Raw genomic sequence first — 22,532 nt, 5'->3', positions numbered from 1 at the left:
CCCATTTGTCATTGCATGGTAAGCAGATATTATAAATTTACAAGCGTCCTCCAACCTTGCACTGGGGCACGATTCTGTAGCACTGACCGAAGCACGGATCTTCTGCCTTCTCTCAAAAGATGTTGTGAAGAGTACAGGCTACAGAATTAGCAGCTCGAAACAGGACTTAGTTAGAAAATACCGATGTTTAAAACAATCCTAGCCTCAGTAGACTACTTTTACCTGAAGTTAGGCAGACACTCACCGGGTGAGCGTTCAGCTCAGCGAGATGCAGTCTAGTTTGTATTCAAAGACTCTGCCTCCGCTGCGACAGCAGTTTCACGCTGCCTGCAGACCCGGCAAAGCTGAGCCAGCACACCTGGCCTCCCCGAGTCACGCTCCTTCTCTGACTTCATTCACGGGGAACAGAACGTCATGTGTCTGGCAACACACCCCGTAAGTTTCTTCCCGACCGGTTCAGACAGACAGAAACTCTGTGTACCAAGAGACCAAAATACCCACCAGACTGGAAACCTGCAAAGTAAGTGTAAAGGCGGGCAACGCTATTCAGCCGATTTTACAGGCTGGAGATGACTAAGCAATGATGAAGCATTGTTTCTTTTAAAATTAATCATTCTTAACTCCATGACTTAGAACATGGAGATCATGCGTGTAGCGATGGATTCTGCGATACAGGCTTCAAAAAGAAAACTTTTTGCTCATTTGCACAGAGCTCAAATTTAAATTATTTGCATGGGCTCGTCTGATTTCTACGTTTGCTGTTTTGTTTTCAGAAATTACTTACAATACTTGGAAAAAATGGAAGTTTCTCTGTTGTAAAATACAGCAAATGTTATCTGTTATGCAGTTACAAGATTTTTTTTTTTTTTTTTTAAACAGACTGGCATATTTTGTCAAGACAATTCTATAAAATATGATTATTCCCTATTACATATAATTCTTATTTCCTGCTCGCTTTCATTTTCAGTGGGGGGTATCTATATTCTGGTATGGTCTTCAGTAATAAGGATGGATCCGTAGGCTGATGGAGCCTGCGTTTTAGTGCCTAAGCCAACGTCCAGTTAGGTGAAAGCCAAGGCTCAGGCTGACTTTAAGCATTAGACTGGGTCTCTGACGCCTAATGAGAAATCTCAGCACAGTAAATGAAAATTAAAGCATGAAGGGATACACTTCTTCAGGAAGTGGAAGGAAGAAGAGGCAGCGAGAACAAACCCACAAGGCCTCAGATGGCAAAGGCAATTTGCAGTTTTTAGACACAACCACAGCAGCGTCGCTTCGAACCGCCTGTGGCTCCAATGAGTTGCACCCGGCTTGCCGATTACGGCAGGGCAGATAGGAGAACTTTGCACTGCATGTTTCCTCCAGAAAAAAAACCCCAAAAGAGCAGGCTACACCCTGCGCTCATAGAAACGTGGCCCACGTAGGTCTGACGAACTTGTAAACATCGGCACTCCCCACTACTTTTCAAAATGGAACCTGCACTATAAAAGTTGAAGAAGTTTTGGGTTAGATCTCAGGGTGAAGGATCAAGCCTAAATTGATAACGTAACCAGGGGAACTTAAAAGCTGTTTTCTAATTTCAGAAAGTGAGTAGATAAACACTACTATGTATAGAGGAAACAATAACTTCTAATAAATGGTTTCACATTTTTAGATGACAACTTAAATAGCTGATCAGCATTTCTGAAGGTACTGCTCAGGTCGTTCATGGCGAATTAGCTGAAACACCACCATATATTAGCAACTACATGACATTTCCAGTCAAAGGACTTAACAGAGTACCCATCTGATTTGAGTTGCTTAGAATGCAATTATGAAAACTGTGCTTGGAGTGCATAAAGCCAATCTGGATTCACAGTGACAGAAAGCAACCGCTGTATCGTTCCTGTTGCAACCGCTCCAAAGGCTCATTCGTGCTGCCACTTTTTCTAATATGGAGAAGAGACTAATTCGGAACTCCAAGAGCAAGTACAACGTTACACATCCGTCTCTGTCAACTCTCAATTTCTACAGAACTGGAGTTTCCTTATTGCACACACTTCAAGTCCTTCAGCTTCAAAGAATACTTTCCAGATGCTAAACAGCAGTTTTAATAGGCGTGCAAGAACTTTCTGTTGGGGCAAACTTGTTAGATACTATTCAGGTAACATCATCACGGGGTTTATAAAACACTTGTATGCAAAGCGTCAGGAAAAAAGAACGCACATTCTGTTATATGTCTGCACCGCTGCTCAGTCAAGCAGCCTTGGCTTTGCTAGGAAGGAAGTAAATTCAGTTACCTACCGATATTTCACTTTGATCCTATCATTGTCAGGGTTGCAGTAGAGTCTTTCCAGATGCTCCTGGGAATCATTGGTCACGCTTTGCCAGCTCTGGGTGGCTGTCCTCCTCACTTGCCAATGATAAGGCAAGACTGTGTGATGTTTGGGACAATCATTGCCATAAACGCAGGTGCCCTGGAGAAAATCCACACAGATTTCTATTCCGTCTTCCTGATGGGTGTGATATTGCAGCTGGTTCAAGAGCTCAAATACCAGATCAAGAGAAGCTTCTTCGCTTTTATCCTGGAATATCCCAGCACTGAATTTATTGCTTGGGTTCAAATTGTATTGCATCGGACAGCTATTCTCTTGGAGTAAGTCAGATGTGTAACCTTCCAGAATCTTGTCTGGGAACAAAGGGCAGGCCGCACCATCACTGGCAGTTGGGTGCAAAGGATGATCCTGGAATGATTCGTTACTATTAGCAGCAGCAGTTCCAGGAGTCGTTTCTGGTGAGAAGCCCTGCTCTCCCGACTGCACATCCTGCTCAGGATGCCCAGAAGAAGGACGAGCTACTGGCGACTGACTCTGCACGTCTGGAGCTGTTGGCATCAGCACAGTCACGTTGTTTTCTGGCTGGGGGCAAGAAGCGCCGAGGTCCAGAGTCTTTTTCACAGCAGGTTCACATAAACCACTATGACCGCCACTTTGGCCTCGGGGCACAAAGACCCTATCCAAGGTCCCAGCTCCCAGCAAACTGGTAAAGATGGGCCGCAAAGCCCGGAGAGTTTCTGTGTCCAGTCTCTTCTGCACTTGCTGCTTCTTCTTGAAGCAAGGCTTCACTGGTGGTATCTTTTCAGACAGTCTTATCTGAGGAGGAAAGTCCTCTGAAGGAGGGCACTTCATTCCCGGGCAGGGAGCCTGCTGCACGACACACGCTGGCTTTGGTTCGGTGTCCATCAGAGACAGACTTTGCTCTCTCCAAATCACTTTCAAATGTCCCAGAGCCTCACAAGAATCAATCTAGGGCAGAAAGGAAAACAAGACAGTTAATCTCTCTAATTGCTCACGGTTGACACGAACAAGATCACCCCTGGAGAGGATTTCGAGCCAGCAACAGCAAACTCCTCCCCTCTCTGTGACTGTGGGTAGCCCCTAGGCACGTAAAGCATGAAACCAGCTAAACTCAGGCTAATTAATCCCAAACACACGCTCATCGTCTTCTCACACATGAGATCTCAGACACTCAGGCACGCACACACAGTCCCCCGAGGGGGAGCAGGAAAGGGGGATGGTCTGATGCCCTCCTCCTTGCGATGACGTTTAATAATAAACAGCACTTCACTTCATTATATTCCACAAAAGTGAACATCGCATTGTTCGGTTTTATGCCTCCCTCGCACACAGACCCGAGAACAGAAGCATTAGCAGACACACAGCCCCGAACGTTCCCACCACGCTTTAAACATTCACGCACCGTTTCTTCCTCCACCAGCTCAACGGGCAGACGGACACGTTCCCATCCCATTCACATACATCCTCCCTCGCACCATCTCACGCATCCACCCAGCGGCACCGCCAGAGAACCCCTGGCTTCACTTAAACGAACGGCAAACTTCGTCCCGACTTCAGCAGGGGCCAGGATTTAATCCGTGGTTTTCCAGACACAGGAATTCAAGTGCTTACACCCCGTTCCTCCTGCTACGCATCTGACACTGCCAGTCTCCTGCATGTCCAGACACTCCCACTTCGCACGCAGCCGTTCTCGCATGCCCACACGCTCTCTCACACCGTGACTCAGATGCACAGGCTGCGCCCCGTCACCCTGCTGTCACACGCCAAGCTCCTTCGCCTCCCGCAAGGCCAGTCAACACAAATTAACACCGGGCACGGAAGAAAACAAAGGGGTGCTAGTTACTCCGGAACAGAGAAAGAGTCCATTATTTGCAAGGTGAAAAATGTTTTGGGTTTTTTTTTTTTTTCCTAAAGTGCAGATAAACAGTACGTCTTGTACGTCACCAGAAAGCAAGCTCTGTGCCTTTTAATCAGGAATCTTGTAATATTTGATTACATTTAATTAAACCCTCTTCAATCTCCTCGCGCATAGCCTCAAAGCCTAGGCTGGAGCACATTAAGGGTTACTTCCTGGATAAATGCATTCCAAGCAAAGTAACTTCTCATGACAAAACAAAATCCCAGAAAAGAGATAGAATTTGGCAATAATTTCTTACTACTGACGATTCGCTCTGGAAAATCTCTCACTGAGTCTTCCTTCTTTTGGAACATTCATTTATAAGGCTTTCACATTACCCTGGGAAACAGCACGTCAGGATTGCCAGGAAAACGAAAAGTTGTACCTCTCCGGTTTCCCTTATTTAGATTAAATTTAAAGCAACCGGTATATTTGTTTGCCAGTTAAAACAAACTCCAAAATTATCGGTATCTCGGTTATTCCTCCACGGACGTACCAGGTAATTCTCTTTCTAAACCAGGCAATTCAAGGGTGCCTTAAACCTTCAAGTAACTTCAGAGGTTTAAGAATCCTGAGCTCCGCGAGGAATCAGCCGCCTCCCTTGGGGGTGCCGGGGTCCCACAGCCCCTGCCGCGGGCAGGAGGGGCTGCCGGGGAGCTCCGTAAGTGACTTCTGGTCCTAGTCAGCCGTATCGGTAATGCTATTTCAATAGTGGCATTGCTCGCTTGATTATCACTGAAGTTTTGCTGCTATTTTTAACAAACTGCCTTGCCGTAGAGAGTTGAATCCCCCAACAACTCTAAAGAATAGAAAGTAGTGGGAACGGAGAAGACCAGAATCTGTTGGCGTTTCTATGTCGGCGCTTTGAACGTGCCAACTCGGTCGCTATTATTTACAAACAGCGTGAAGAACCACCAAGAGCAACGCACAACGTCTTGCAACCGAGGAGGAGCTCTCGGTGGGGGACCTCAGCCCCGGAGCGCTCCCCACCTCACGCGAACCACACCTCCCGAGGAAAGCAAGTCCAGCGGCCCCAAAAGAAATCGGGGGGGGGGGGAAGGAAAAAAAAAAAAGGCAACGGCCCAGACACAAAACCGAACAAAAGGGAGCAGCCGCTGACGGCCAGACCGCCTCGCAGCCGTCCCCGGGTTCCCCCGCACCGCTCCCCGCCGAGACCTACCCGGAGGCCGCGACGCGGGGACCCCTCGGCGCCCGCGCTGCCTGCGGGGGAACCGGACGCACCGACCGCTGCAGCCGGGCGCTCGCCCGCCGGCCCTTCCACCTTCGAGATGCGGGAACGCCTGCGCCCCGGGTCGCACCGTCCCGGGCTGCTTCCGAGCCGCCTTCGGGGTTACCAAGAGACGGCGGGGAGGGAGGGAAGCAGGGGGGCAGCTCGGGAGCAGCCGGAGCCGAGCCCCGGCGCTGCGGGAGGCGGCAGCCCGGGCTCACCGCCGCCCTGCCCGCCCAGCGGTAGGTGGCCCGCCGCCCATCCCGCCCCGCAGCTCCCTCTGCTCCTCACATGTTCTCTTCGCTGTTTTAAATATCGCTTCCCGAGAACGCTCGGCAGCCAGCTGCGCGGCCCGGGGAGGAGCTCCGGAGGCGGCGGCGCAGCCGCTCCCCGCCGCCTGGGCCCAGCGCCCGGCCCGCCCCCTCCGCCCCGGCAGAAACCGCCGGCAGCCTCCCCCCGGCGGCAGCCTGCCCCGGCCGCCCTTCCCTCGGCCCCCGCCGCCCCTTCCCTCGGCCCTCGCCGCCGAGGGGTGCCGGGGCAACGCGGGGTCTCCGGCACGGAGACAAAGGCAGCCGGGCTGAAGCACGCCCTGTTCCCACAGGCGGGACAGCCCTGCGTGTCTAAAGTCCCCATACCGAACCCGCATGTGACACCAGAGAAAACTGAAAGGACAGAGGCTAGATCACTCCCAACAGTAAAGGGATAAGAAATTCCTTTGCGTTTGATCCACCGCGCAGCAAGCATTTCGTTTCACCCCGGTAAACCTCGCGAGCCCCAGCGTCTTACCGCCGGGGGCCGTAAGGAGGATTTCCTCCGGCAAAAAATAACTAGTAATAGGCCAACGAGAGCGCACAGGCGTGCGTGTGTGCTTGCACGCGAGGAGGGAGCCGCTTCCGCGAACATGCGAGTTTGTCAGCCCTTGCAGCTTGAAAGTCACGCAGCACGTCGGAATAAACAGTCCTCGCTAAAGCCAAAGATAGCGCGCTCAACTTCCAAACGGTACTGAATTTCACAGTGTAAGTTACTCAAAGAACGCTAATTAATGACTAAGAAACAAACCAGAAGCCCATCCTGGAACAAAGTCACCGTGACTCATTTTCTGTAGCTACACGGCGTGAGCTCAGCCCCTTCTCGCCCAGGGCTGCCAGGATTTGGGACTGTACTCGTCACTGCCTGTGACACACGCTGAAAAAGCATGAAGTACAGCAAATGTAATGAATTACAGTAAGTTACTATTTATTTACATGGCGTATAAGTGGAATTCTTCAAGAGCATGGTTAACTTTCCTTTGCCCAAAGGCCATTAGCGTGCTGTCATCTTTTGGCTGCACGCTGTGCGTGTGCGAGAGCACGACGGGTTAGTTCAGCTGCTGGTGTGACGGCCTGGGACACTCCCCTGGTGAATCACATGCGCCTGTTCCTGTCGAACATTTCAATAGGACACGTCCGTCGATTCACAGGGACTCGACGCCAGCCGAGTGCATCTGCACCACTAACTTGGCCAGATAAAATAACTCCTAAAGAGGTAAATAACTTCCGAAGGTAAAATTTATGTTGATGGAACACCTATTATATTATTTGTGTTCTTGTTTTCTTTTTCAATAAAGACAGTCTTTCATTCCTTATGTATGTAAACGCTCAGTGATTTTATGAAATTACGTATACAGAGAATACAGGCGTCTGGAAAGAAACTGTCATTTTGAGATGACATAAGCTTTACAGCGCATTCTGAGAATGCCGCACAGCTGCGTTTATAATGCAGGGAGAATATGCCAGTTCTACAAACAAATTACAAAAATTGAGCTTCATGCAGTTGGAGCTGACTTCTTATAGAATGACACAATAGAGGCTGAGTAAAGAAGGCATCCGTATCTACAGGAGCTGAAAACAAATTATCATCTGCAAATTAATTGAACTCACTCGAGTGTCTGAAACATCAGACAGGCTCAGCTTTGCACTCTGTCTGGACAAAACAAGAGCTCTACCAAGCACGGTGACTGGCAATGTGTCATATCCTCATTTAGTGAGGAAGAGCTGTATACACACTTGCATTTATCTTCTATTACCAGAACAGAAATTATCTGTTTGGAAGAGCTTATTTCATGCATGGGATATAAATAAGTAGCACATATGGCTGAACTACACACCGAGGTACACACAACTCCCACTGCAGTGGGATCGTGAGGATGTAACTGAAGAAAGGAGGAGGCCTGGAATAACCATCTTTCTCAAAACAAATGTATAATTAAAGGAAATACATCACGGCACACCAGCAGATCATACACCCACTTCTGAGGCTACCCCACACACATATATAAAGAAACTATGACCACCGTGGAAGTATGAGCTCATTTTTAAATACCCCTTTAAATCTTAAGCAAGAGAAAGCAAGCTTTAATTATTTCTTTCAGATGGTAAACTGCATCAGAGTGAATGCAGTCATTTACAATTCTGACTTGCAAATAATGGAATAACCAGTATGCACACTTCACTTATTTGCTGATGAAAGAAGGGAAATGTCTTTGACTTAAAAGTTCATGCTAAAAAAAAAAGTTCTCAGGCTCCAACACATTTTTTTCAAGTGACAGAAACAAGACCTCCTTTTCTACCTCAATAATTGCACAAGGAACATTCTTAACTTCTTAAAACACATCCCATTACAGGAGGGTTAACTGTCCTTTTCTGGTGTTTTATATGAAGTCAACAAACGTTGGTGGGAACTGGAAGGATGCTGCGGAACAAGGCGGCACACAAAAGGCGTGCTGCGTCTTCTCAGTTCCTCTGAAGCCATTAAATCCCAAGTCTATCTCGCACAGACTCTTGCTCTCTGCATTTTCAGCAAGAAGGAGAAGGGAGAGGAACAGTCGCAGCCACAAACTCTTATTTTAGCCCAGTGTATTTCTGCCAGATAATCCAGCAGAAAAGAAAGCTGTTAGACTCCACATTCTCCGTCTTCCACAACTTCTCCCCTCCCAACAAGTTTAAGAGGGGTGTATACCACCGTTTTAAAATCAGGCAACGGTAAGAAGGTTCCAATATAGCCCAATTAATATGAGACCCAGAAATCGAAGTCTAACCTTTTCCACAGTTGTATTTCGCATGTTCTCAGGATGCCTTTACCTTGCAAACTGCCTCTTCACCACCTTTGTTAGGCTGCTCTGATGGAGCACTCCATTTAAGGTACACATTCTGGGAGAAACAATGAGAAACTACTGTCAACTTACTTTCCAAGGGAAGTACAGGTTTCTGAAGGAAAGTTAAAAAAGAGGGCCATGGTGATGCTAGATGTGCCCACTTGCAGTAACACATGGGGAAAAAGTGATGGTTCTCGTCACGTAAAGGTAAAACTGAGCTATGTTGAAAGCTCTTCTGCCAGCAAATTGGAGGGAAAAACTGTTGGCGGTGGCTAGCAGTGGGCGTGGGGAAGCCCTCTTATTAAAGATCACAAACTCCTGCGGATGCACTTTTGGGGATGTTGTGGGTTGACACTTTTGGGAGCAAAAACAATGCAGTACCTAGACCAACATGTTTTAAAACCTTTTTCTCCTTATTCTTTGTAACTAGGAAAAGAAGTTAATGAAGCTAAAAATAGGTCCCTGTCTTCAGGATATCTTTCTAAACTGCATCATCTAGTTCAGTCAACTCTCCCAAGCTTTTAACACATTTACATTTTCATTTCCTCAGTTATGGAGCAGGTGAACGTTGAAACTACTGAAAAGAAAAGGCAGGATGTTTTGTGGTGTTATGTGGCACAGACCTTTCCATAGTATCTGAGGTGGCCTTTCCAGAAAAAGTGATTCAAGGTCATCATGCAAACCCATCAGTACTGCAAGACTGCTTTTCATTGATAGTACGATAATTCATTTAATTGATAGTACGATAATTCACAAAACCACCGCTATCATTCCACGATCTTGCTACTCAGCACAGAAGTTGCACGACTGAAACTCATGCTTACAGGAAGTTATATGGGTTGGAAGGTAAGTTATTTTGACATTACGTATAATACTGTGCTTAGGCGATCTTCATTGATTTCGAGGCATCAAAAAAATTCCTCTTGTGAGGAATCTCAGTGCTACTGTCCCCAGTCTATTTTAGACATGCAGAGTATAAGCAACCTACCTCACTTCACACAGCAAATCAAGAGGAGAATGAAGTTGACTTCAGTGGTACCAGAGTTTCCTTCAAGAACTTCGCTATCATTTCTCCAATTTAATCAATCGCTACACAACATTTTACTTTTTTTTTTTTAAATTGCTTTACACCACTGGATTTCCCACTATGTACAAGTAAAGAAATCAGTACATACTATTACTCATAAAATACTTACATCTACAGTTCCAGGCTTTTTTTTGTTTAATATTATTATGTAATATAATAATATTATTTTTTTCTTAATCTTGTCTGCTATAACAATTAAGCAAAAATACAAAATGAGATATAGCCAAGGTTAAGCAACAAGCCAGTGGCAATTGGAAGAGGACACAGGTCCCTCGGCTCATACAACAGCACTTGGGACATTGGATCAACCATTCAGCACTTCAATGAGAACACACAAACGTATACGGCTTGCTCTTTGCTAGGTAGCAGCAGATACAAATGCTGAAAATAAGAAAAAGGAACGCAAGTTGTTATTCGTAAGCTACTGAATCATTATCGTTATATCCTTTGCAGTAGGAAACAGACTGCAAAGTTATACCACCTTTATTTTAGTAAAAGTACTAAACTTCTGACTTTGATTTAGCAAGTGGAAAAACAATCCATCTATTAATGTTTTACAGTACTGAACAAAAGATGTACATTTATTACAGAAATCAATATGAAACTCAGGAATTCATCTATGTAGCTAATTTTTACTGTAAGGCTTTAAAATTAACCAAAGAGATGGGTTTTTTCCATACCAATGCTTGATGGCAAATGCTAATCACTTTCAAATAATGTTTCAAGCCCTACCCTTGTTCTGACATGGACACGTGCCAGCAAGTCAGGTTAGGTAAGTACCAAGGGAAAAGAAATGTCAATGATGCAGACATTTTTTAAAAGTTAACAGCTGGGAAAAGAGAATCTCTGATCAGTTCACCCCGTTACCAAGATGTGCTAGCTCTTCCATACCTATTAGACTTTTGCAGTAGTCCATTTTTCATAATATGATATGTCAACCTATTATATATAGATTTCTTTTTTTCTCCCTTACAAGTTGTGTAATTAAATAATTATAATATTTATTTTCTGTGCATATTTCTATCCTCCCTCTTAATACCAAGACTGGTAATTTTAATTGGGTTTTTTAAGAAGTGAAAAAAGTGCTTGCTGGGTTTATATGAAGGTGAAATAACGCAAGCCAGTTTTCACTAATGAAGAGAGAGGAGGGCAGCAAAGGTTTACTCAGCACCTGTATTGGGGTAGCCTTTGCTGGAGTGACACCTCGTGGGCTACATCTCGCTTTGGCCTCTCCTGAAGATTAGGAGGGCAGAAATTTCAAGGTCCAAACATGCCGAGATGAAATTTTCTGTTAATTAAAGTCTCCCTCCACTGGAACACTCACCATTGACTGAACTTGGGCCAGGCTGGTACATACAACTTCAGGTCAGAAGGAGGACCTCCTGGGAGTGGCAAATGCTTCATACCAGACCTAGAAAAGAAGCTGGGACCCTCCTTTGCTGGGGGGCACAGAGGGGGATGTCTGTGTTGTGTATCTATGGTTTTAAAAATGGGTGACTTCCACACACTGTCAGAATGAAGAATTGCTTCTGAAAATGCCATTATATTCAGAGCAAGGTGAGCAGTAAGTAAATGACTATAGTAATTACTGTTCTTCCCTGTGCCCTACTGTTATCGGACACAGCCAGGAATCTTGGAGCGCTAAGCAGTATTGCACATCTGGCTGGTAGATGCATTTGGCTCTTTGGAGGACAGCAGTGGCCTAAAACCACAGTGTTTTTAAGAAAAATATAAACACAGATTATTCTTCTGGTACTATCCACAAGCAAGTAAAAAAAAAAAACCAAAAACACCCTCATCTGCTTATACATGATAATCTAGAACTGGTGTAAATGGAAGAAGGTGGCTAGTTTATCTAAGTCTTTAAAATGAAAATCTTCTTGCTAGTTAAATGACATATTCATTGTGTGGTGGTGATTTTTTAGTAAAACCTCATATTCTTCTCTTTTACACTGCTCAAAAGAAAAGTATCAAAACTAGAGTAGTTCCAATTCATCAATATTAGTAAATGAAACCTTTTGAATCCAGACCCAACTTTCACATTTGCGGCTAGCAGTAACAAAAAATAGTAATTTCCTTGGTCTCAAATTCACCTTCTTTTAATATCTTGTACCAGTAATTAAAGGTTTTAAAAGCACACCACTCTGTTTCTCTTATTTAATAAAACTTGAAAGTTTGGCGAAAACCACATTTCTCAGAAAAAAAAAAATTAATCATATGTTACACATATGAGTATCACCACACTTCTAGTTATTTTGCTGACTATCAGATAATCTTATCTCTCTAAGTGATTTATGATTCATGTATTTGGACAGGGAATGCGCGATTCAAAAGCGGGTCCTTTTCCTGGAAAATTTGTTAAGAGTTAATCATTTCTGCAGAGATATCTTACTATCCTAGGACTGCAGTCTTAGAGGATGGACCTAGAACTTTGGCCTACACATGCAGCAGAACACTTTAATGCTTTTAGCATATCAGTACGGTAGTGTTATACAAATTAAGCTGAAGCATTACTAAAAGTTCCCATCTATCTTATGAAACAAGAAATAATTTTATCACAAAATAGAAATAGACAAAAATTGTATCAGTCATACTCAAGTCAGCAGTCTCTCAAGAAGTCATCTTTCTAGGTGGAGTTTTCTTCTGCAGCTGTACTATCCAGTGTTGTACCAGTTTGAGAGGAAAGTTAATGATGCTTCAAAACTAAAAAAAAAAAAAAAAAAAAAAAAATCCTCAAACCTTATTCTTAAAATGCGTGTAGTGAGCATTTGCAGGGCATCAGGCATAAATTAGGAACAGGTAACACATTTCAGTATGCTAAAAAAAAACCAAAAGTCTCAACAGCATTTTGTGACTGGCGTCTGAAGACAGCCTTTCATCAGTGTGAACGGGACTTCTGGAAACAGTGCCGCTTGTTCAAAATTAAAATTCCTGACTTGCTCACCCACAAAGTATCATGTATCCACTTGTGTATCTGTTACAGACCGGAGAGACGCTCTGGGATGTTAAACTGATTAAACCATCCATCCAATTTTGAAATTGATTTAGATACATGAGTTAATGCATAAAATGATAGAAAATAGGCCCACAATGGGGACACGCTCACTTGGTTTATACGCGATTTTGTTGAACTGGTGCACCCTCTTGTGGAAGTCTCTTAAATCCATGTAGATTTAGTTAAGGCCAAGGCAATGCTTACCATGCATCCTTAACTCATACGAGCAATACAAACTGATTCATATAATACCATGTAACTTTTGAGAGTTTTTGAAGGTTAATTCTACAACGCTGATGATTCTGGAACACGTGGATCCTGCCACAAGGTAAGTGGTGATGTGTGGATGGCAGTGCTTTGTTTTTACTCCTTTAGGCTGACTCCTATTTAAACTAAGCAGAATGGGAATGTTCCTTTATAATGCAGTGTTGGCCAACTAAAATTTAAACAGTTCTAAATTAACAGCTAGTTCTATCTAACAGACAGGTAGTTTACTACCTACATGCAAATAATGTCCATTCTTCAATCAAAAATTCCAACAAATTATAAAGGGACACCTGGAAGGTAACAGTACCGTAATATTTTACACCTGAAAAAACAGCTAAGAGCTGCTCACTATAGCAAACCTTCCTTAGAGCTTTAGTTACCCAGTGAAACACTGATTCTACAAAGACCTGCAACACCCTTGAAAAGTTGAAGGTGTGAATGAAGATCTCAGTAGACATCCCTTGAAAAGGTCAAGTCTTACAATCTAAAAGGGAGAGGTATTATAAATTTGACTGCCATTTCTCCCAAGCTCTGCATGATTCAAACAGCAAGGGGGAAAGCAGCAGCATTCACCTGTTAAATTAAAAAAAAAAAAAAAAAAAAAAAAAGAACGGAAGAAATTAACACTAAATTCAACAAACCATTTTTCTTCTACGATGCAGGAGATGAAGAACAAAAATCTGAAGCTCAGGAAATATTGTTACTGTTCGAATCCTCAAATTTAATTGTGCCTCCTGAAAATGGCAATAATGGAAATTGTTCACAAACATATCACATGCATCCAATGGACTAGGCACAGTTCCAGATCAGCTGTAGCAACACAGTAAAGTTCTGACCCTGATTAATGATACAAAACCATCTGGAAGAAAATGGGATGAGTCCTTCATTTTGCCTAATACGTATGTAAGCAACCAACTAGAAGAGACGCACATGTTGCTTTAGAAATCCTGCGTGTCTTCCTTCAGTGCATGGCATACAGTTTGTCTCAGTGTTGACTCCCAAAGCCTCCCTGCTGTGGATATTGTGAGCAGCTGGATGGATACAGCCTGCAGAACACATAAATAAAACCACAGCGTTAGATAATATCATGCAGAAAACAGCAAAATGATTGCTATGTTCAGCAGATGTTCTTTGTCTGAAATAGCCTTAAGTGACTATGATTAGGAGAGATGCTCTGCTCTACATTTTAGAATGAGAATATGCATTTGAAAGATTATTTCTTTATGGAAGAATTATTGTGTGGGAGTACACTATAAATGCTTTATTTCTACAATTCAGCAATCTGTGTGTTGCTGAATTCAGCATTCCAGAAGGGTATAGGATACTGCCTTGCTATATTAATTCTGTTCACGAAGATTTTTTTCTTTTACATTTCCTAAGGTTTTTTAAATTAGGAAAAAAATGTTACTTGGAAGAATTTCCTCTAACATATAGGTCCAGGTTGAGTCTAGCCGTGGTTGACTAGCTAGAAAACACAAAGCTAATTCTGTTTCCTGTGGATGGATTAATCTCCAATCTATACCAATATGGCATGAAATAAATGAACCTGAATCAATTCTATCCAGAGCTAGCTCAAATGTGCACCGAGTTCAAGATCACCACAGGTACACAGCTATACTGCTGCTAAGAGCAGTTCCGTACAGCTGCGCCACAGAAGTTTTGAACTGCTTTCCCGTAACGCAGGCTCTACATTAAGCTCAGTAGATCCAACCTGGAGAAGAACTAGACCACTGCAGACACCCGAGCGGCTGTCCGTAGTTAGCCTGGCTCCTGTCTTACTGACTAGGTCTAGCTCCACACCAGACTCCCTGGAGCCAACGCTGCTGCTGCAGAGCACACCTGCACATACCTGGACCTTGCTTCCTTGCGACAGATATCCTGTCAGAGCTTTCTGTCCCAGCTAGGAGGTGATGTCCTCCTCAGTGCTAGCACTGCTACACCCAGCCCAACTCTTACAGAATCCTCAGCATTAGTATTAACCGGATTTCTTCTTACCTCGACTTTTTGTTAAGTATACCTGAGCTCAACCATCACCTAAAGTTCTAAAGCTGGCTGGATATGATTCCTATGTACTTCATTCTGTACAGACCATTATAGTGAAATGGGTATTACCATGATGAGTTCAAATGTTTGCAATGCCCAGGGCTAGCCTGTGTTACATATGATTACAAATAACCATGCACAAGATGAAGTAGTCAGAAATACCCCCTTGTATTCACTCATCCAAACATTCTTCACACGATACTTCAGTTTCTAGTTCATCCTTCTTACTTTAGGTATTAGCATTTTAGGAGCCATCAGCACACGGATGGCCAACTCTTCTGACAACACATTACAGGCTAAAATTTTCCTATGGCTAAGACCCAGAAGATGTTTACCGAACTCAAGGCTGCAGGAATGGGAAACCCCAGAGGTAAGTCACAGGTGGAAAGTGACACCAACCACCATCAGATCCTCCTACCCTGCTAAAGGATGGAGCAGTAGTGGGTGGGTGGGTGGCAGGATGACACATTTCAGACTCAGAAATCCCATCTGGCCGACTTCCTCCCACTAACAGGGATTCACACTGCTGAATTGGACCGGCATAATCCCACTGCAGATCACCTGATATATCCCTAGTGTGGCAACTACATGTGAACTGCTTATAATCTTCTTGCTGTTAAAGAGACACAAGCTGACTATCCCACATTAAATGATTGTTTCTGATTGCCTGGCATCCTTCCTGCCTAAATATAACTACAGGTAGGAACTAAATGGATGGGCCCAACAGGCAGCAACAAACCTGGGCCCTACACCGGTGTTTCACCACCTCAAGTCACACCCTCAGCTCATTTTGCTATCCTACTGCCTACCAATTGCCTTCCACTCACACAAAACACAATTTGGTAGGTCTGCTTAAAGGCTCATTCATTCAACTTCCTCAGTCTCTCCTAGTGCAGCCCTTGGGCTGAAGCATTAATGACACAGCTTACAGGCTTACTTTCACCCTGTATTTCTCCACCACATCATAAAACGCCAGTGTGACCTGTAAGAAGGCTTACAGTACCTCCATGATAGGTGGCACACCCATCAAGAGTCCTCCTGAGCAGGTGAAAGTTACAGTTCCTCAGTGGCCTCCACACAACAAATGGCTTGACTGCCATCCTCGGATCACGTCTGCCTGGAAAGCATACATGTACAACGTCAGTCTGCACAAACCTCCACAGCACCCAAAACAGGGGGGTTAGTGCTTGACCAGAATAAAAAGTGAGAGATATGCAAAAGGATTAAATAAAACACTACAATTTTGCATTTCCTGCTTTCAGAAGCTTTTATTTGGATTATCTGCGGGATACGCCTGCAGATCTCAAAGCAACATGGGAACCAGACCTTGATGTTTGAGAAACAGATGCCCCAAATATTGAATATTAGGTTCATTCTTACCTGGAGATTTTAGTTATTTTCCAAATATTGCATTTGATATTACTTTTAAAATGTGTGGTCAGTTCCATACTCTATCTGGGATAAATGCCGAGCAAACCAGACCCCCGAGAATCTATTTACAGACATTATTTCATTCACTTGGTCTCCACGCAGCAGAACCTATCAACCAAAACTTTGAAAATGCTAAAGGAGGAAACTGGAGCAGATGAGACCATTTCAAGACACCAAAAATGGGTCACATACTACCCTGAGCTCCCTTCAGATACAGCAAGTGTCACAGAAATCCAGCAAGTCCCAGCTTTAGAAACTAAAGGAGAGCATAGCAATCCATTATTTCAATGCAATGTCCTCAGAAGGTAAAACAGCACAGCTCAGGGAGCAACAGCACTGGATAATGTACTCTGCTTTGTTCACCTCAGTGATTATTGCATCTTCCCTTTTCCTAACACAGGGGAGGGTAACTCAGACATTCTCCTCCCCTTACAGAGTCACGGATTCTTCCCCAATTCATACCCAGATAAGAAAGCTATCCTCTCAAAACTGTGTCTGGAAACAACACTGGTTCCAGACCGTGCTGTTCCTTACCAACGGCCCCAGACTGCCCCTCCAGCTGTGCTCTTTTGGGGGCTACATTGTAAACCACACTGAGGAACTGATTTGGCTGAAAAATAATACAGCCAGATTATGTATCCAATTTTAAACCTCAGACACCACAGAATGCTTCAAAAAAAAGCACAGCACACAGAGAAGAATTGGAAAGCTTCTCATCAACCTAGTTCACACAGAGATAGCAGAAGGCTCTCAGTTCATGAGCGTCACGCATGTTTATTCGAAGAAGGCTTTTCTTTTGTATTTCAACAATGCCCTAGCAGCTGATCCAAAACTCAAAACACTAATCCCTTACTGCATCATAAATTTCAATACATCCAAGTAAACACGGGCATTTCAGAATATTAGAAGAGTTCAATTTTGAACAAAGAGGGTTTTTTTCAATCTTAACTATAGTGAAGCTTTTGCTCTGCTCCAATTTAATTCTTGGACATAGTTTAGGCCACTGACTCTGGAACAAATGCCATTGAGAAAGTTATTTTTAATTTAGATTTAGATGTGAATGTGAAAACCTAGCAGTTTTCAAAACTATGGAATTTATTTCCCAACTAACAAGTGTTGGGGAGGAAGGAGGGGATGTAAGAGGAAACATGGAAAGAAATCTGTCCAGATTTCTTCTAGCCAGAATGAGGAGAATACACAATTTCTCCCGAGAATTGCAACAGACAGCTGCAAGATTAAGTCTCAGTCACGAGCTTTTTAGGCTGTATCTACACTACTAGGAAATGTTCTCATTTTCCGTGAATTACTTAAGTTAAAACAACAGAGTAGACAGAGGTCTTACACATATGTGAAGTGAAATGGTTCAGCTAGAACAATTAAATAAGGGCAAAGGGAAGTGATCACCCCCAGAGGACTTGGTGGTGAAATGGTTACCGAAAGCAAATAATAAGTATCATTTCTGTGCTTAACAAAAACCCTTTTAAGAGAAGCAAACAAAAATAGAATGGTTGGTAAGTAGGCAGCAAAATTAATGGCTGCAAGGTCAGCCAAGTTTATGCTTTAGCTTTGGATGTACGTTCACAATGTAGTTGCATATGGAAAATAAAAAGGTATTTTCATATGAGTGGGGTCATTCCTCTGGCTGTGGTATGATTTAATCTAAAATCCACATAGTACTAGCATATAGATAATGAACTGAAAAAGATGCAAGAGATTGCACAGATGCTTCAGCTCCACAGTAAAACATCAAATCCAGGGTAAACACTGACACAAGACCGAAGACACAGTATCATTTTTAGACTAACTTAAAAAGAGGAAAACATACACACCCGCAAGTACAACAGAATTACACCACTGGTACTATTGAAAAAACCACGTGCAAGCATCTGGAGACAACATCAAAGAAATTAGACTCTCCTTTTCTGAAAGACAGCTGGACTTGTTGCTCTCTTACATTCTATAACTGGCTGAAATAAACAATTTTAAACTATCAGGTATCTCTTAAATGTATCTCTGAAGATTTACTCTGACAAGCTAATGTTATAAAAGCAAAGAACAGAGAGGGTGTATCAAAGTCCATGTTGAGAACATTTGTTTTGTTATAGAGATATTAAGGGTGTGCACTGTAATTCTACACAGCACACAATGTTCTGCGTTCCTTTTACGAACATGAATTGTACAACACCACAGAGATGAGCTATAATCACCACTGGGGTGACACATATTTTAATCACAAATATTATTTTCTGTGGGACTCAGAGAGGATTCTTGCCAGTCAGTACTTCTTGTTGATACAACTGTTACTGTTGGAATGTGATAGTGATCGCTACCCTGAAAAAGACACGTTCCTGTCTGAAGGTTTTTAAGAATTCTTCTGTTAAACAAGATGTCAGCTACCACAGTAACTAATGACCGAGCAATTCACTTAACTATAGGAAATACTGGAAAGTCCTAACATTAACACTAGATGACAGCAAAGATGGTCCTATTTGGTCTGTTCACACACAATGTATTAATCTCAAGGGATTCTTTCCACAGGTTTTGCAAGCTAAAAACCAGTTATCATGAGCCTTTGAACTAGATTAGAAGGACTGTATAAACCATCAAGCCGTAAGAGCTTGTCATCTTTTCAGCAGAGCTATGCCAAGAAAGAACCGTAGCTCAAAGCAATACAGAATTTTCAATACTGTTGAGAAGTCTTACTCGCAGAAACAATCTCCCTGTGTTCCCAAGGGCATAGGTAGGCATAGCTGGGCAAATGTAATCAGAATCTGACAGACAGGCCACTGTACGCAACATGAAGAAACACAGCAAATGTAGTTTGAAGATTCTGTAATATATTAATCTGATGGAATGGATAAATAAAAAGAGGGAGAGAGAGAAATAAATGTTCAGAAAGTTACTAACCAATGACCAATAATAATCAAGATGTTCAAGACTGTTGGCTACGTAAGTACAGCTACATAATCTCTGGCATCCACCGTAGGAATGCCCAACTCCTCCCACCCCACACGCAGTCCAGACATCAGTTACAACCTAAGTATTCCTGCTCTGACCTGTTGGCAACATGCGGGAGAAAAGAAACCATTATCAGCCCAGAACAACTCCGCATCGCTGTATTGCTGTTTGCTACTGGAGCTACAAAGACTCATAGCTCTTCCGTCCTAGGGCACCTATTCCTGGCGCTGATATGGTGATGGAAAGAGCCACCACAACAGCTTTCTGGTTCTGTTCTTGATCCACCTGAGGCTGCTCCCTGTCTGTGCTGTCTTACGGGAACTTCCCCTTCTGCACATTAGGGAATCTTTTAGGATTTCGAGACCTAAAGGAAGAGATGGCACAAATTAACCAACTGAAAAAACCCTAGTAATAAGTTACGGACTCATCAGGGGGTTTTTTGTTTCCATTTGGTTTTTTGTGAGATAGTCATATTAATGAAAACCATTCTTAGACCTTGGGACATTAAGATTCATGTTAGCACAGAAGATGACAAATAAAACTTTCCTAAAGTGCAGACTTATTTACTGTTAACCACCTGCCTTGGAGATTCTACCTGCCAATCAGACACAAATGTGTTTTGGAGTCCATACTTCACACAGGTAAGTGGCAACAATAAAATAGACAAAACAAATCCTGCCGGGAAATGTCACTGCCCTCATTTAAAATTTTCAGCTTGGTCCAACTTAGAAATTTAGAGAAAAAGTGAGAGCAGTAAAGATAATCCAGGTATTTCCAGAATATGGATCACTGCTTCTGTGTTTTAGAAAGAAATTTGGTAAGAAACATAGTTCATAACTTACACAGATAACAGCATGAATATTTCTATTATCAGGAGAACTTTCGCTTGTGGGTCATGGAGCCATTGTTCCTCTGATTTTGGTGCCCTATGTTCCCAACAGCTTCTGAATGAGGGTTCAGACAAGATGCAGTCAGCACAATGCAGATTTAGGCACTTAAACAAAAACTTGAATTGTTTCGACAGAAATCGGTGGCCCAATTTACTTTTGGGAACTATGACATACTTAAAGTGAGTACGAAGCTTCAGTGACAGTTCCGTTGTATGCAGTGTTCTGCTTAAAGCTACAGTTTGCCAGTGCCAGGATTTTTAAAAAAGCAAAGTGCTCATTTGTTTTTTCAAGAAAATCTTTCATCATTCCACTGTCTAAAACGATGTCATGCTTCATCTTAATGGAGAGACAGATGGTCACCAGGCAGATTTTGTTCCAACATGATAGCACCCCTCCCATGTAAACCCAAACCATGAACAAAAAGTTAGACTTAATTACATTCCACCACAACACAAAACAAATTTGCCCAGATGAGCGGAAGGAAGAAATCTGTGCAAGAACAGAGTCAATGATTACATCTGAATCTTGAAACAATCTTAAACGGAATCTTTCCCACGGTTTCCAACTACTTTATACAACTCTAACAGCGTTCTTTAATAAGAAAATTCTTATGATTGGTAACTTTGATCACATAGTGATGTTACCTAGTATGCATTTAGTTTTAACGTGTTAATAGAAGAAACCGAGACTGATCTCCACTCCTGTTGGAGTACCATCCTCAGAGCGGATTTCAGAATGCCATCTAGTTGGGCAAACAGCATTTCCCGCCAGTGGACGCCAGAAACTGCTGAAGCCATTTCAGAGCAGGTTAATATAACCCAGAGATGCAGGGCATAAGGAACAGAGACATCAGAAAGAAGAGGTGTGTCATGTAACAGATACCCACAAAAAAGAAATGAATCAGTGAAAGTCACGCAATTTTGCAAGTCCAGTGAAATATATGCATGCATCTTTAGGTGCTTAAAGATCTTGAAATAACAATCCACTGAAGCAGCTCTGATAATCTCAGTTATTTCCACAAAGAAAATTATTTCATTAAAAAAGTCAAGTTCCATATTGCTTTTAAACAAATTTTGATTTGGTTTGGGTTTGTTTTTTTTCCATTTTGAGACAGCCACAGAAATATTTAGAAATGGAGAAAATACAGCTCAAATAATATTATAATCTGATTAGGTGCGGGAGCCATCACCAACTGCTCAACAGCATTAAAAGCATCTATGAAGGACGATGCCTAAGCTAACATCTAGGCAGAGGAAAGCCATATATGCCAGTTAACTGCCGCGACAGGGCGACACACGCCGCCTGCTGATTACGAATCCCATAGGACACACGTTTCCCAGCAAGGGAATACCCATCACTGGTACATGACCCGCGGCATTACTCCTGACCACGGGGTGGATGAGGGGGGAAGGCTGGGTCCCCGGCTGTGGCAGGCAGGGAGCCGCAGGCCCGCCTTCAGCACACAGGCACGGCTGCCACCGCTGCGATCGATCGGTACTCACGGGTGTTTCTGCTGGTGCTCAGAGCTCCGCACTTCATCTGATCGGCTGACGTGTCGGCTAACCCAGCTTGGGAATCCCTGCGGTAGACCTATTTCCTAGCCAAGAAGGAAGGTCTCGCGAGCAGAAGCGTAACTCCCACAGCTGCCTGTAGATAACACGACATTAGCGATCATTCTGCTAGCGCGCTATATTCAATACGCTTCAAGTCATGAAAATCCACTGTTGGTTTGGTCTTGGACATTTATTACAAGGTCAAACAGCAGAGTCCTACTGCACTTAAATACTTTATAAATCTCTATCGTAACGAATCATGATTTTTGATCATATAACGTCATTTCCAGCCAGCACTTCCTCGTTGCATGCACTTCATAACTTTTCTTGCAAGCAAAGAATATTAGTAACTGGGAGGAAATAAGTGGGAAGAATGACGTTGATTAAATTTTAAAGAGATACACACTTTGTTAAATAAAGTTTCCTCAAATGTTACTAATATTAAGGAAAGTGCTGTCCCAGGAGACAAGGTGTGCTATGGTCACCTCAGGCCATCGGGCAACATCCCTAAAGCTGTATCGCTTCAGCCTAATATGGTCACCCCAGGCCATTGGGCAACGTCCCTAACGCTGTTATCGCTTCAGCCTAAAGCCGTATCGCTTTGGCAAGCCCTCACACCTTCAAGCGAGACACTACCGTCAGTCCCCAAACCAGCTGTGGGCTCCCACATGCCGTTATCACAAACTGCAGGCGGCCCTTGAAGAAACCTGTGTG

At 43.3% G+C, this 22,532-nt stretch overlaps 1 protein-coding gene and 1 long non-coding RNA gene across 9 annotated transcripts in view; one reads left to right on the top strand and one right to left on the bottom strand.

The window, feature by feature from the left end:
- The window catches only part of TIPARP (TCDD inducible poly(ADP-ribose) polymerase), a 41,642-nt gene extending 19,280 nt beyond the window's left edge, over positions 1-22,362 (bottom strand). Inside the window, exons 1-7 of one of the 8 annotated variants that reach the window (XM_075506759.1) lie at positions 21,768-22,362; positions 15,990-16,103; positions 13,874-13,989; positions 12,276-12,384; positions 11,006-11,120; positions 8,581-8,649; positions 2,284-3,284 (exon numbers count right to left, since the gene is read on the bottom strand). In XM_075506759.1, coding sequence (XP_075362874.1) covers positions 2,284-3,284; positions 8,581-8,649; positions 11,006-11,008 — 1,073 coding nt within the window. In that variant the 5' untranslated portion in view covers positions 11,009-11,120; positions 12,276-12,384; positions 13,874-13,989; positions 15,990-16,103; positions 21,768-22,362. The other 7 variants (XM_075506761.1, XM_075506762.1, XM_075506764.1 and 4 more) reach the window with 7 other exon arrangements.
- On the top strand, positions 5,960-11,503 carry LOC142412105 (uncharacterized). Its single transcript, XR_012776370.1, has 3 exons — positions 5,960-6,985; positions 9,145-9,440; positions 10,753-11,503. It is a non-coding gene; the product is annotated as an uncharacterized LOC142412105 (long non-coding RNA).
- Positions 22,363-22,532: the final 170 nt, after the last annotated feature.

The sequence above is a fragment of the Mycteria americana genome, chromosome 7 (genome assembly GCF_035582795.1).
Source record: "Mycteria americana isolate JAX WOST 10 ecotype Jacksonville Zoo and Gardens chromosome 7, USCA_MyAme_1.0, whole genome shotgun sequence".
Classification (NCBI taxonomy): domain Eukaryota; kingdom Metazoa; phylum Chordata; class Aves; order Ciconiiformes; family Ciconiidae; genus Mycteria; species Mycteria americana.
The sequence above is the reverse complement of the archived record's forward strand: the minus strand, read 5'-3'. Positions and strand labels throughout refer to the sequence as shown.